The following is a 15,699-nucleotide window of genomic DNA, read 5'->3' as shown; positions in this document are numbered from 1 at the left end:
TAACATAATAAATATCTGAATTGAAATCATGAAACAGGAGGGTGATTTAGACAAGCTGTTTGTTGACAGTGACTTGAGACCTACTGATCACCAACTAAAGGTCTACTGATAGATCCCGATCTACCTTTTGGACACCTCTGCCTTATACCATTAATGAGACTATTTTAGGTCACTATTAGTGATGGGCGAATTTATTTGGCAGGCGCGAATTCGCGGCGAATTTGCGCGATTCGCGAAACGCCCGCGAAAATTCGCAGTAAAAATTCGCCGGCGTCAAAAAAAAATTTTCCGAAAAACGGGCGCCGGCGTCGGAAAAACGGGCGCCGGCGTCGAAAACGAGACGCCGGCGCCGTTTCACGAATTTTTTGCCGTTTCGCGAATTTCGCGCGAAATTCGCAAATTTTTCGGCGAAGCGAAACGGCGCAAATTCGCCCATCACTAGTCACTATGGCCAAGTAGTACTTATAGACTTAGATTTATCGATTTAGCTGTTCAGCAGTGTGCAATTGAGTGTCATGATGTTATGTCATATGGGTAAAAGAATAGCAATTACATACTTTTTCATTGATGTGCTGTAATGCTTACATACTGTAAGGTACTAATTCCCTATGGCCCTATTTCATTTCCGGTCCTGCTTTACAGCTGAAATTTTAGATCTTATATCACAGACTTTTTAACAACCTCTCACCCTTAACTGGATTAATTAGCAAAGTGATTGGGATTGGATAGCCAAGCAATACACAGAAAACCTCTGTAGTGCCATATATATGTCATTTAATAGACATTATTTGGAATCATCCTACAGTGTATTGTCATTGATGAAGAAACTACCAAAACCACTGGTTCCATTTCCCTGTAGACTTACTGTACAGGTATGGGATCTGTTGTCCTGAAACCAGTTAAGGCTGTCTCCCATATTTATTCAAATGATCTAAATATTTCCTTTTTCTCTGTAATAATAAAACAGTAGCTTGTACTTGATCCCAACTAAGATATAATTAATCCTTATTGGAAGCAAAACCAGCTGCTTTATGAAGTCAAATGTGGCCCATCAATCTATGTAAGTATTTATTGCAGCGTACCAGATAAATTGTAATTGGAAGTTACCATAGCTCTGACAAAACCTGAGGTTTTCTCCAGTAATGGGGCTGCGGACCCTGGTGCAATTGCACCTTCTGCTCTCCCGGCAGTTCTGCAACTAGTTTTCTCTTACCTTGTAGCAGCCCATACTAGCGAGGGGTGAATTTGCAGCGAATTTCCACCATCGAATAAATTTGTGAAACTGCATCGAAAATTTGACAGCGACAAAAATTTTTGGACGAGCGCCATAAAAGTCGCTCACATCAAAACCATTGCATGTCAACATTATTTGGGCACCATTGACTTTAACGCCGGCGTCAAAATTGACGTGAGCTGCAAAATTCACATTTCGATAATTTTTCGGCATTTTGCGGAAATTTTGCCTGCGCAAAATTTATGGGACGCGCACCGTAAAACTCGCTTGCATCAAAACCGTTGCATGTCAACATAAGTCAGACACCCGTTGACTTTAACGACGGTGTCAAAATTGACCCGGGCGTCATAATTTGCGTTTTGCAAATTTCGCTGGAAATTCGCAAATTTATCGGCGAAGCGAAATGGGACAAATCCGCCCATCACTAGCCCATACTAGTATATGCATTCCACTGTCCTAAGAACAGCCCTTAACCTTACCCATATCCATGGCCAGATTTCCTCAAGTGGCGCCATGAGGCTACGTGGTCCTAGCGCCCGCCAGTCTCCTCGCGCCCCCCCCACGAAAGCACACACACAAGCATCAGAGCACTGGGGAGCTGTGCATCCCCAGTGCTCCTTAGGATGCAGCTGAGCCCTTAATATTTTGCCTTTGTGGCATCACCACTAACCTGTGGCCTCTGTCCATAGCCTGTACAGAGGGGTAGTGTACAGATGCACAATTCAGCTCAGCACACGCCCAATGCTCCAATGACACTCTATCTGATATTCTATCTGATATATGTCTGCACAATCAGAAAATTGCACTTTAGGTGCTAAATGAGCAATAATAAATAGATTAGTTATTGTAATTTGGAATCTCAGCTCACTGAATTTTCCATTAAACACATTATAAGGTACCTATTAATAAGTCAGACATGTCCAGTCTGTAACCATAGAATTTCAGTTACCATTGGAGTTACAATAAATACTCAAAGGCCACGTATAACAGCCTGCACCCATGTGTCTTTATATGGTCACAGAACCCCTCAGTGACTTCTAATATCCTTATAATTTACAGTAGGGGGTACATTATCCCTTATAATACATGAGTGATACTCAGAGTTCCCTGTATAATTCAGCCTGCAGCCTTGTGTCTTTATATGGTCACAGAACAACCTCTCAGTGACTTCTAATATCCTTATCATTTACAGTAGGGGGTACATTATCCCTTATAATACATGAGTGATACTCAGAGTTCCCTGTATAACTCAACCTGCAGCCTTGTGCCTTTATATGGTCACAGAAACCCCTCGGTGACTTCTAATATCCTTATCATTTACAGTAGGGGGTACATTATCCCTTATAATACATGAGTGATACTCAGAGTTCCCTGTATAACTCAGTCTGCGGTCGTGTGCCTTTATATTATCATTGTATCCTTTATATTCACTGAGGACTTTTTATGAGAAATATACAAGAATATAAGTAACTATCTGTAGCCTCTTTTATTAAAGCCATGTTTTAGTCAATAGTAAGAACAACATTGAACAAAAGGAACAAAACTGTTAAAACCATGAGAAGTATAACCAGTAAATCAAGCTTCAATTAAAGACTGCTTGCTTGTACCTGTTTAATAAGTATGCTTTTGCTTCTTAAAGGCTCAGAAGTTTGACTGTCAAATTGATTTTGTGGAAATGAAAACATGATTTTTTATGGAACAATAGTCTTCATTTTGATGACATAATGGATTCTGTGACATGTAATCTTCCTTTCTGTAATAAAAAAAACTATTTTGTAATTTAAATCTAGCAAATTTGAGTTGTATATTAACTGGGTAGCTCTGCATACAGTTGTTCTGTACAAGATTATATATTTTAAGTAATTTTCTTACATTATTCATAGTGTAATTAACTTTACACATCATTGGTTTTGTTACATGTTCTTTTTTACATCTCAGAGACAGAATACAGTTCATGATCCAGAATGGATAGTTGCATTTACAGAATGGAGTTTGTGATATTATAATATCATTTTGTGCACAAACTTGATTTTGTTCTAATTCTTGAATAAAAATATTTCTTATAGGGTTCGGTGAGTCATTTTGACACAAATGACATCACTAAGCACTGATTATGATTGATGACATCATTAAATGGTGTTTATAAGGATATAATACACAAAAGCCATGAATATATTGTAAATGATAATATTGTAAATGATATCCTTATAAACGGTGAGTTCTGATGTCATCAGTTATAAACAGTGAGTTCTGATGTCATTTCTGTCACATGAATCACTGAAACTTGTGTATTATAATAAATAAAGTACCCCCAGTTGTAAAATATGAGGATATTAGAAGTTACCTCAGAGTTCCATGACCTGTATAAAAACACTCGGCCTTCAACCTTGTACTTTTATATGGTCATGAAACTCCTCGGTAACTTATAATATCCTTATATTTTACGAGGGGGTACTTTATTCACTATATAATTTACTCTTGTGTTCAATGACAGTAGTATTTACAAGATATTATTATAACAGTTTTGCACTTGTCCTCCACTAATGTATAAAATACCCACAAGGAGCAGCAAATAAAAACCAAGTTGTACATGTGACATGTCAGCAATTTTTTTTTCTAGCAGTGTTGGCTTTTCTTTTCCGTTCTGTCCAACAGTTTTTCACATAACACCACCTTCCTATTCTTGTCTGTGATATTGGAAAACAAGGTGCATTTAATCATAAAGAGGAGATGTAGTCAACCATAAACAGTGGGTGTTTCAAGATCACATAAGGGCACATTTCTCTTCAGCCGTTTGCTTAATTTCCGTAAATGTAGCTGTCGCCTTTTCTTTAATGGTGTCCATATCCATATTTTGAATGTTTTGGATTTGTCCCAGTATAGAACTTTTTTCTTCCTCTTCATCCTGATCTTCAGCCACCATTTTCTGGAGATCCTCGGGTAAGTCAATGTCATCTCCTGCCATCTGGATCTGGTTGTCATCCTTTTCACTCTTAGAAAACAGAAGGGCAAAAAATACATGAACCTACAGCTTGGGTGTCCATTTAGTCTAACGTTCTACATTCAGCAGAACCATCTACCTTAAAGGGCCACTATACATTTAAAGTGGTAGTTCACATACAAATTAACTTTTAATATGATGTAGTAGTTGTCTTCAACTTGTGTTTTGATGTTGTTGGTTTGTTTAGATTTGTGTTCAGCAACTATCTGATTTCTAGGGTCAACTTTAACCTAGTTAACATGCATGGTTTAAATGTTAAGTAGGAGAGGGTAGGAATAGAAGAATAAGTAATAAACAGTAACAATAAGATTGTAGCTTCACAATAGCTGTTTAGTTCCTCAGATAGTGAGGTCTGCATGCACAACTGCTGGGGCTTGAGTTGAGTCCTGTCCCTATTTGTATAAGTACCTGCTGCAACAGTTTCAGTTCTGCCTCATTTGAAAACAACATTAACCTTTGCAAACACTAGAAATCCTAATAATCCCCAATAATACTATCCCCAAGGAATAATTCTAGTTGTAGGGTAAACGCCTCCACACTCTCCCCAGTCACCCAATGATCTTATCTTGGTTTTGTTACTTTAGCTCTAGATTAGGGATCCCCAACCTTTTTTTTACCCATGAACCACGTTCAAATGTTAAAAAAAGTTGAAGAGCAACACAAGCACGCAAAAGATTTCTGGTGCCAATTATAAATTGGGGTTGACAACTGGTGTTCCTTATGTGGACTGACAGCTCACAGAAGGTTCTGTTTGGCAGTAAACTTTGGTTTTTATGAAACCAAAACTTGTTTCCAAGCCACAAATTAAAAAAATAAGCATCTGCTTGGAGGCCACTGGGAGCAACATAGAAGGCATTGGTGAGCAACATGTTGATCCCGAGCTACTGGTTGGAGATCACTGCTCTAGATCTTTGGAAGGGTGCAATCTACTCCTACCCTAGACTTAAAGTTCTAGGCAGGGCCGGAACTAGGGGTAGTAAGAAGAGGCACCTGCCTAGGGCGCAACAATGGGGGTGCTGGGCAAGTACCTGTTAAAGGGTCTTCTGCCTACCCATAGTTTGTGTTTGCCCCCCTCTGCCACTCTCCCCTCTGCCACTCTCTCCTCCCTCCCCTCCCCATTGCAGTTCTCTCTCCTCCTTCCCCTCTGCACTCCCTTTCCTCCCTCCTCTGTTACATCACTCAGAGATTTGATGTCACATGTGCACTCATTGGGGAAGTGGGGTGTGTGTTTAGGGAGCATGGTGGGTGGCTGGGTCCTCATTCTAGGCTCCATTGCACTGCTTTGGGTCTCTACAAGGGAAGGATTGTACAAAAACATAGCATATATATTTTTACCTTTGGAAGTCTATATTTTTCCCTCATATGGACCCTTAACGTAGCTCTTTCTGCTTTCTTTTGGGCAAACTGAGCATCTCTTTCCATCCTGTAAAAGAAAACAGTAGTGAGACAGTAGTAGGAACTACACTAGTTATCAGATAACCTGTGCTGTGTCCAATATTAACATGGAAACTGTTTTGAAAGTAAAGTTGATGGTGCAATAGAAGATCCCCTAGTTTAACCAGGTCAGTGCTAGTTGCTTGGGCCTTGTATGGCCGGTTTAACCCTTCTGGACCTCCATTTGCTGCATCTGTATTTGGTTTAGCAAGGCAGGGTCTGCAGAGGTCATGACTGGTACTAGGCCTTGGGAACAACTCTAGTGGCATCATATAGAAATGAAGGAGGCTGATTTCTTGTTTTCTTCACTGTACCTTTAGCTCCTCTACTTTTTACCAGAAGCTTCCTGCATTTGGTATAACTGTATTCACAAGGTACATCATTCAGAGGATTCAGGGGGCTATGGACATAACACCAGCCTGAGACTTAAGTATGTCTCTGTGCTGCACCCACAGTGCCTGCGGAATCAATAAGTGAGGCCTACTTTCATTGGGAAATGCTAAGTTTCAAATGAGCATTGACACTATTTCCAGTGTTTCTCCTAAACCTGATGAGTGTTGAAAGAATCATGATGCATTATAGTGATATATACGGCAACAGGCAGGAGTCTGAGTCTGGGGCCTGCTCTCAGTGGGATGACAGATGCAGAGGTTATTATGATTTCGTTTTTTGAATCCCCCCCAAAAAAGAAGGGATGAGGGTCATGTTTCAACAATAAAAGGCTTGGTCAAGGGGTGTAGAACAGCCTACTTAATTCATATTTGGCAGTGCCAATCTTTATTGGGCTAATAACCAGTGATCCCTTGCAGGGGTATTATGGGACCCCATGATTTCAGCAATGACATCAGCAATGGCATCAGGCATCATGACTGCTCCCTTACTCCACATAGCTGAACTCTTTACTCTGGCACGTGTAAAGGTAAATACAGTAACAACTCTTGTAACCCACAACATAAAGCAGTTAGCATTAACTAATTGTTTCAGTTAGAATAGCATCTGATCAGTTACTTTGGGTTACCAAAACTCAAGCAAATGTTGCCTTCACGGTTGACTAACCTTGAAAAAAAAACCTTCCTTAATTTGAAATTTTCTTTCCTATTAATAACATTGGAATTAGGTATCATTTGGCCAGATAGCAACGCAAATCTGAGCTCAAGCTATGACGGAAGGTTGATAGCTCAAGGCAAGTGTGTGACCAAGTAAATAACTGCTCAATTAAAGCCTACAAAGAATCCATCCATAATGAGTTAAGTCTACGTTTGTAGGTGGCAGTACTCACTAGTGGGAGACAAGTTGTATTGGGGTTGGGGTTCATTTTTTAAAGACAACATTAGAGTCCATCTGTGATTCATCCTCTATATCTATAACATAAGGTTCATAGCAGATCTGAAAATGAGGAAGCTGATTTGTAGAACGGTAACTAACAGCCGGGATGTGGGAGACAGATCAGAAGAATAAAAGGATGACACTGAGACCCCAGATCATAAGAGCAAAGACAATTACAAGAGGTAATGGATCTCAATGAGAAAGCAGCAGAGAAAAACCCAGTGCAGAACAGACATTTGCATTAGCGCAGTGTGGGAAATATACTTCTGTACCGTTAAGGCTCTACAACCTTTTGAACCGGTGAGCAACATTCAGAAATCAAAGGAGTTGGGGAGCAACACTAGCATGAAAAATGTTCTTGGGCTGCCAAATAAGGGCTGTGATTGGCCATTTGGTAGCCCCATTTGGATTATCAACCTACACTGAGGCTCTGTTTGGCAGTGCACCTGGTTTTTATACAACCAAAACTTGCCTGCAAGCATGAAATTCAAAAATAAGCTCCTGCTTTGAGGCCACTGGCAGCAACATACAAAGGGTTTGAGAGAAACATGTTACTCGTGAGCCACTGGTTGGGGATCTCTGCTCTACAGCATCACTACCTCCTTCCCAACTATATAAGCTACATGCATGATTTCGATTTCTGATTTCCTCCCCCAGTCAAAAATACACACCAGCAAGTTAATTGTGTGTAGTTGTTTTTTTTACTGGAATTAAATTGTAAGCTCCTCCGCAGCAATGGGAATGATTCAACGGCTTCATATAAATAAAGGGTATTCATATTATAACCTCCCAACCTTCCAGCCTAGAAAATGTAAGGCAGGTCCCATTGTTACCCCCAAACACCTATCCAATGATCCATCCCCTTCAATCTCCCCAAATTCCCTTTCCCCGGCATTTAGGACTTAATAATAACCAGCCAGGCAGCCAAAAGTGATAGGCTGAGCCATGCAGTGATTTGTATTGATCAACCAGTGAGCCTTAAAATCTGGGCTATTGGTGATACTTGATCTTGAGGTCATTTCTGAACCCTCTTCAGCAGAGGAACAGACATTCACAATATCATTATCAGCATATTCCTAGTAACCCAAAGTGGAGAGGAGAGTGAATGAAGAGTTAACCTTTCTATTTCTTGTAGCTGAGTTGAGATGCTTGGCACCTAGCTGGCGTTATGGTTATGCACCGTTTTAGAACATTGGGCACAATGTGCATCTATCTTGTACCAAGCCTTTAATTAATCCTCAGTCCTGCAAGTCCACCGATTTCTAAACCTTATTCTTGTGACATACGTCTGGGAAGGCAGACACACAGCAGTATTTATGGTAAAGGAAATTGCAATGATTTTCTGATGATTATATTTAGGGTTGAGGTTAGAGATGTTCAAAGGCAGCTGAAGCACGGCAAGATTCAAATGTATGACACACACATCAGCTGTCCCAAGGCACAAGCCCTTCTTTCCATTCCCCCAAACATTAAATTAAAGATGGAATCCTTGAGCCTCTAATTAGCAGCAATAACTGAAGCATAAAAATACTTGCATACTCACTGCTCCTCCACTAGCTGCCTCTGATACTCTTCAAACTCTTCTCGAGTCATCCCTGCTGCTGCTGCCGGGTCAGTGGCTTCACCTTCGTCTTTCTTCTCTTCATTTGAACCACCAAGCCCAAAACTTTTCATCGGATTCCCTACCATAGTCTTCAGTAGGAAAGACATTGTTTCTGGGGTTTTTTTTTTTTATCCCTTACAGTTTCCAAAACATAAAACGAGCAGAGTCAAGAGTGATATTCCACCTTACGCACGGGTAAATGTGTCTGTTGTATCTGTCAAGGACACACAGTCACTAGGAACCATATGCCAAAAATGGTTTGTCAGCCATAATCTGGATTAGAGGAAGAACTGGATAGTATAGAGAGGCAGATGGTTCAGATTACTTCAAAAATCATTAGTTGCAGCTGCCTATTTCCATAATAATGCTCTAAGCTAATTTTCCCTCACAGGACACATTATAGTACAAGTTGGTCCATCGCCCATTAGGACACTTTCATATAATATAATATACAATCAGGGATGCCGGTTAAAGAGGATTACAGCACAACTGATCACATTTCAGTGGATTACAAAGTGGAAGTATTATTATTTAGTGGGATGGCACACCTAAATATTGTGGCTGGGCATTTAGCCATGGAGATTGTGGAAGTGCGACTCCTTGGAACAGATTTATTTAAAAAAAAGAAATACATTTTGTTGGGCTGGAAAAAAATTGCTTTAAAAATGTTTTAAAAAAGCTTTAAAGCAATTAGAATGTAAAAAATCTGGACCTTATACTAAAACTAGCCCAGGGTTGATCATAGATACTTTATATTTGGATTGTAGTTTTATATAATATACATTTAATATTTATTTTTGTTTATTTGCAGCGGCAAAGGTTTTTGTTTTGATTTTTCCAATGTAGTAACCCAGTCATTCCAACTGGATGTCTATATATTACCAAGGAGATGGCTCCACCCACTTACATGATATAATCAATGGTATGGTTTAAATGAGGCAGGGGAAGCACCAACCTAGATAAGAGATATGATTAACAAGCTCTGCCCACTAGTGATGAGCAGGTCAACCTGAAACCCATGGTTCAGGCCAAGGTTGAGAGAGAGGTTACAGGTGAAACTTCAAAGCCCCTCTCATTTGGTGATGTAATTATGCCAACCCCTCCCCTCTGGTGGCTGATTTCAACCAATACCAGAAGATTAGGGGGAGTGATTGCAGTTTACAGCAATGGAAGAAGAGTCTGAGTTGGGAAGCATCGGTTGAAAAATTCCAGCCAACTCATAACTTCTGCCCACTTCTTTTTTTCCTACTTTTACCCCCAACAGTAACTTTTTTTGATTTTTTTTAAGGTTGGGACTATCTATAAGCCAATTTCTGAGCCATTACAACTTATAATAATTTTTTTTAGTTAGTCATAATCTTAGTACACACTAACGACATAAATCTCTACATATGTACAAGGAGTGGAGTTCAAGTGTATCAACCCAAGGAGTTTCATCAGTTTAGCCTCCTGCTCTTTTCGTTGTGTGAATAATGAGCCTATAATGATTGATGCTAGCAGATATCTCATATGTGGGTGTCTTTAATTGATAAGAACATAGTGATCTCCAACCAGTGGAGAAACATAAATCCTAGCTTCTTTAGCCTATATTTATTCTAATGCAGGGATCCCCAACCTTTGGAACCAGTGAGCAACATTCAGAAGTAAAAAGAGTTGGGGAGCAACACTAGCATGAAAAATGTTCTTGAGGTGCCAAATAAGTGTTGTGATTGGCCATTTAGTAGCCTCTATAAGGATTGTCAACCTACATTGAGACTCTGTTTGGTAGTGCACCTTGTTTTTATACAACTAAAACTTGTCTCCAAGCCTGGAATTCAAAAATAAGCACCTGCTTTGAGGCCACTGGGAGCAACATCCAAGGGGTTGGAGAGCAACATGTTGCTCACGAGCTACTGGTTGGGGATCACTGTTCTAATGTATAATATCTCAGTAGGAACAGGCTACAGCGGGAGTGCAGTGGGTTCTGTATCGTTCTTTATCAATGATATTTATGTTTCATTATACCATCACTTTTCCGTTGTAGGGCTTTCAAGCCAACCTTATGAATGTCTGTTTTAAAATTTCCCCTTGAAGGAGACTAATTTACAGCAGATAATCATTGCCTGCCATGAAAAACCACAATGGCAACCCAATACACTTTTAATTTCTCATTATTACCAGTCCTGAAAGGTACCTACGAAAACACAAACCCAGCAGCTGGCACTCGGCTTTAATGTTTAATATTTGGAGAATTATGCAAGCCCTGGATAAAACCAGGAAATGATGGCATTCTGATTAATTGATATAAGGCATTTGAGTCATAGATAATCTTCAGGATATTGCAAAGGGGGTCAAATCAAAATGTCACAAGGGCGTACTAGTATTTCCAGATATAGTAGATATTGAGCATAGATCCACTCATGAAATGACTATATACATTTATATTTGCAGAACTGTAGAACGGGAGATGGAAAGGCTCCATGTCAAGCACACATTCCAATCAGGTTAATCACAGATCTCTTTCTGGGAAAAATAAGGCTCTATTTTTAGTCCGAAGAGGTTAATTCCACCATTTGCATTAGCAGCCTTCTAATTAAATTACTCTCTGTATCCAGTAATCCTAGATTACCAGTGATCATGTCAGAGAAAAGAATTTTCCTCAGAGGCCCATGCAGCTAAATAGTGCAGCAAGGATGGAAGCCCAACACGTGATGTCTCAATGTGAAGTAACATAGGACCAGCATAACAGGGATGGGGCAGAAACTGACTAAGAAAGTCTGCCCTCAGGATCAGTGCAGAATACAGATCTTAAAATACTCATATTATATATATATGTATGTATTATATATATATATATATATATATATATATATATATATATATATATATATATATATATCATATATATGTATGTATGTATGTATATATATATTACTATATATATATATTATATATATATATTGTATGTATGTATAATATAATATATATATATATATGTATGTATATATAATGTATATATAAATATATATATTGTATGGTATATATACTGGTATATATTATATATATATATTACTATATATATATAATATATATATATATTATATATATATTATATATATATATGATGTTATGTATGTATATATATATTATATATATATATATGTATGTTATATATATTATATATATATATATTATATGTATATATATATATATATATATATGTATGTATATATATATATATTATAATATTATATATTATTAATATAATATATTGTATGTATATATATATATATATATATATAATATATTATATTACAGTATATATATATTATATATATATATATATATGTTATGTATATCATTAGTATATATATAATATTATTGTATGTATATATATATATATATATATATATATATATATATATATATATATGTATATATGATATATATATGTATACTATATACTTATATATTATATATGTATATATATATAACATATATATATATATATACATATATATTATATATATACAGATTTGGTTGTGGAAAATACCATGTATAAAGTATGATAATGTGACGCTCAAGAACCTTCAGTCTAATCATCCATAGGGGCTCATTCATAATAATAAACAAAAATTTCCAATTGAACCGAATTACTAAAATGTGGTTGAAAGATAAAGGTTGGGTGCAAAGGCATGCTTAGAACAATGATGTCTTGGGATTGGGAGGAGGTGGCGTGCCTTAGGAATTTGGAAATGTAAAACGGAAAGTCCCTTGCTCATTATGTCCCTGTAGATAAAGGCAACACCCAGGAACTTGTTGGAATGCTCAAATCCATTCATCTCCCTGTTAATACTAAAGTCTCCCTCCTGGTTTCCTATTTCTCTTTCACGACCCCCAAACTCTGAATTCAAGTCACAGAACAGAGTGAAGCCGGTGGCACAAGCATCATGATATGGAGATGTTTCTCGTACTGTGGTGTTGGGACTATTTATCATATACCAGGGATCATGGATCAGTTTCAATACATCCAAATACTTAAAAAGGAAATGGCCTTGAAATGGGGGTTTCAACAAGACAACGACCCCAAAAACACCAGTAACTGAGCAACATCTTGGTTCCACACCAACAAGATTGATGTTATGGAGTGGCCCAATCCCCGCACCTTAATCCAATAGAAAACTTGTAGGGTGACATCAAAAATGGTGTTTGTGAGGCAAAAGCAAGAAATGCAGAAGAGTTGGGGGACTCCATGTAACACAGACGTGCAGCACAGAAACACTGATTATACAACTTAATATTAGTTCAGTCATTCAAAGGAAACAAAATCTTGAAATGTGTTTACGTTCATACAGTGAGTATGTTTGAGTTTTCATTTCTTCACTGTATGTAAAGGAATAACGTGAATTTGATCCATTTTTCTTCATGTTTTGATTTGGAATAGAATGTGCAGAATTCCCAATGCACTTGTCTGTATGGAAATAAAATCTGTTATAAGGATATTGAGCTTTATTCGTTTTTTTTAAACACACTGCTGTTATTCAGAACACAACTGTAGCTCCACCGTTGATTTGGGCAACTGTCCATTAAATTCAATCATCACTAACCCATATTAAGACAACAAATATGATTGAGTTCCTTTTAAAGTCTGCTACATTTAACGGACATATGTGCCTTCTAATTTTTTTATTGCTTTGCCTCTATCTTTTATGACGGTGTTGCTGACTCTACCTCAAATGAGCTTCAGATGTTCTTGCTCTCTTCCATTCAAACCAGTTGTTTAACTCCTCTTGTAGAACAACAAAGCAAAGTAGAGCAGTTGATATTGTTTAACTAGATTTCATCTGTCACTCTCCTTGATCGTATGTGTGTGTGTGTGTGTGGGGGGGGTTTAGGACTGGGCCTGAATCTGGTTGAACAAATAGGATGGTTAGATGGTGTCGGTGTTGTGGTTAATGGTCAAAGGAAGAAAAAGGGGCAGATTTGCTGAAGGGTGAAGTGGCTGTCATTAGCGAAAATTCACCAGAAATCTCATCCGCAGGGACATCGGCAATTTACTAACAGGCGTAGAGGACAATTCGCTAGCCAACACTCCTCTATATCGTCGATTGCTCCCTATCGGCAGGGGAATTTTTACTCAGGCAAAATTTATTCCACAAATTCACTAAAGTGCGAATTTTACGGAACGTTACCTCTTTCACCAGAGTTTCCTTCGCCACCTTAGACCTGGTAAACTGATAAGATAAAGCCTCCTCAATCTTATGTCAGTGACATCATATCCTGTATGCCGAAAAGTCATAAAAGTTCTAAAAAAAAACAATGGACTTTTTTCATATTTTAAAGCAATATTGCCATCAAAAGTCCTAACTATTAAAAGATTTTTGTGTTAGTTTTTTTTACTCATTTGAGGGTCATGCCACATTTGTTTTAGGGTGGGCTCATGTCTAGGACATTAGAGGATCTCGTTTGTCTTTATTTTGTTTCCTTGGACATGTGTAATAATAAGTGGCCACTTCAAGCATTTGCGCCAACATCTCTAATAAAGACGTATATATGACCTATATGTACCCGACCTATTCAAATTGACCTACGTGTACGAGTACTAACGAAGTTTCACTAGGAAGAAAGTTTGCTATGAAATGCTCGCGCTGATGAATTAATAGGGATGCACCAAATCCAGGCATCGCCCAGGACTTTTTCAGCTGGATTCTGATTCCTCCGAATTCTTCTGCCCGGCCGAACCGAATCCTAAATTGCATGACTTTTTGTCACAAAACAAGGAAGTAAAAAATATGCACCCCTAATATGCATATGCAAATTAGGATTCAGTTCGATATTCGGCTGAATCTTTCGCGAAAGATGCAGGGGTACGGCCGAATCCAAAATAGTGGATTTGATGCATCCCTATGAATTAATGCTAGAGAAACTTCACCAGCGTTCGGCTGCCCAGACGCAACTTTGCATTTTAGTGAATTAGGGTAGTGGTAGCGAATTTTTGTCTGGTGAAGTGGCGCAAAGCGTGGTGGATTGTTCGCTGGCAAATATTTGCCCTTTAGTGAATTTGCCCCATTGTGGTGTTCCACAGGGATCTCTATTGTGGGACGCATCATGATTTAGGAAGGCAGAAAACATTTCTTTACACGCGAGGCTGTGGGTGCATCAGTGACTAAAGCTGGCCATAGACGCAAAGATTTGATCATACAAACAAACTCAACACACACGGGATAGATTCCAAGCAAACAAATGTCTTACTGGTCTTACTTGTAAGGAACATTGGCGGTCAGCTCCATAGACAGTCATTCACACACCTTGCTAAGAGAAGTAAAGTATTTATAGATATTAGCACCACAACTTGCCATCAAATTATACATACGGTTTCTATGGCAGCATAGATAACTAGCCAATAGCAGGCCTCTTGCACTGCTGTCTCCTTCCAATTGTATTCGGATTTGACGCCCGAAACCTGCGACTTATTTGGATTTGATGCCTGAAACCACAAAATCTTCAGATTATTGAATGACACTCATAACAGATCAGGATATCTTCTGGACACCTGCCATTGACTGCTACATAAAGTCTGCAGGTCTGAGATAGAGTCCTTATTTTTCAGACTTTTAGCACCATCAGGGTTTGATAAATCTTGAAAAATACTAGTTTTTTTCTACCAAATTTTTTCCCCCCTTTAAAAGCCCTTATCGGACTTTTAATATATACAGTAACCCCTATTTTGTGTCGGTCTGGGTGATTTTGGAGCAAAAAACGATCTACAAACTTGTTTATGTGTCGAAATCTGCTCCATGAGCCCGTGGGGCATGAGCCTTATACTGGGGGACAGTAAAAGAGTAAAGCACAGAGGAGACTAAGGGCAATTTATTTTATTGACATGCGGAAAAGGACATTCTGTAGGAGACATTAACCCCATGCATTCAGCAGCAATTTGTAGGTAAAATGACAACAGCAATACATCCTCAGAATTCTCAAATGTAGATTTTGTTTTTAAAGGAATACTGTAGGTATTGAGTGGATAGTAAGATAATGCTGGTTAAGTAAATGCAGAGATGGAGAAAAAACAAGAAAAGTAAGCAGCAATAACTGTGCAAACACACGGCACTGCTGTGCCCG

General features: G+C 38.4%; 1 protein-coding gene across 1 annotated transcript; it reads right to left on the bottom strand.

Moving 5' to 3' along the window:
• Nucleotides 1–3,634: 3,634 nt before the first annotated feature.
• Nucleotides 3,635–9,364, bottom strand: cplx4.S (complexin 4 S homeolog). Its single transcript, XM_018244545.2, has 3 exons — nucleotides 8,539–9,364; nucleotides 5,571–5,658; nucleotides 3,635–4,226 (listed from the first exon to the last, which is right to left on the bottom strand). Exons 1-3 carry the CDS (start codon nucleotides 8,703–8,705, stop codon nucleotides 3,999–4,001), a joined length of 483 nt encoding a protein of 160 aa, XP_018100034.1. The 5' UTR covers nucleotides 8,706–9,364; the 3' UTR covers nucleotides 3,635–3,998.
• Between the last annotated feature and the right edge of the window lie 6,335 nt (nucleotides 9,365–15,699).

This window comes from Xenopus laevis, chromosome 1S (genome assembly GCF_017654675.1).
Source record: "Xenopus laevis strain J_2021 chromosome 1S, Xenopus_laevis_v10.1, whole genome shotgun sequence".
Taxonomy (NCBI): Eukaryota; Metazoa; Chordata; class Amphibia; order Anura; family Pipidae; genus Xenopus; species Xenopus laevis.
Note: the sequence above shows the minus strand (reverse complement) of the source record. Positions and strands in the feature narration are given on the sequence as shown.

Bases quoted from the DNA above. Each gene is read 5' to 3' on its own strand.
- cplx4.S (XM_018244545.2), bottom strand. From the start codon at position 8,705: ATGTCTTTCCTACTGAAGACTATGGTAGGGAATCCGATGAAAAGTTTT. The intron at 5,659-8,538 runs GTGAGTATGCAA...TTTCTTTTACAG, and splicing joins AGGCAGCTAGTGGAGGAGCA to GATGGAAAGAGATGCTCAGT. The intron at 4,227-5,570 runs GTAAAAATATAT...CTGTTTTCTAAG, and splicing joins AAAAATATAGACTTCCAAAG to AGTGAAAAGGATGACAACCA.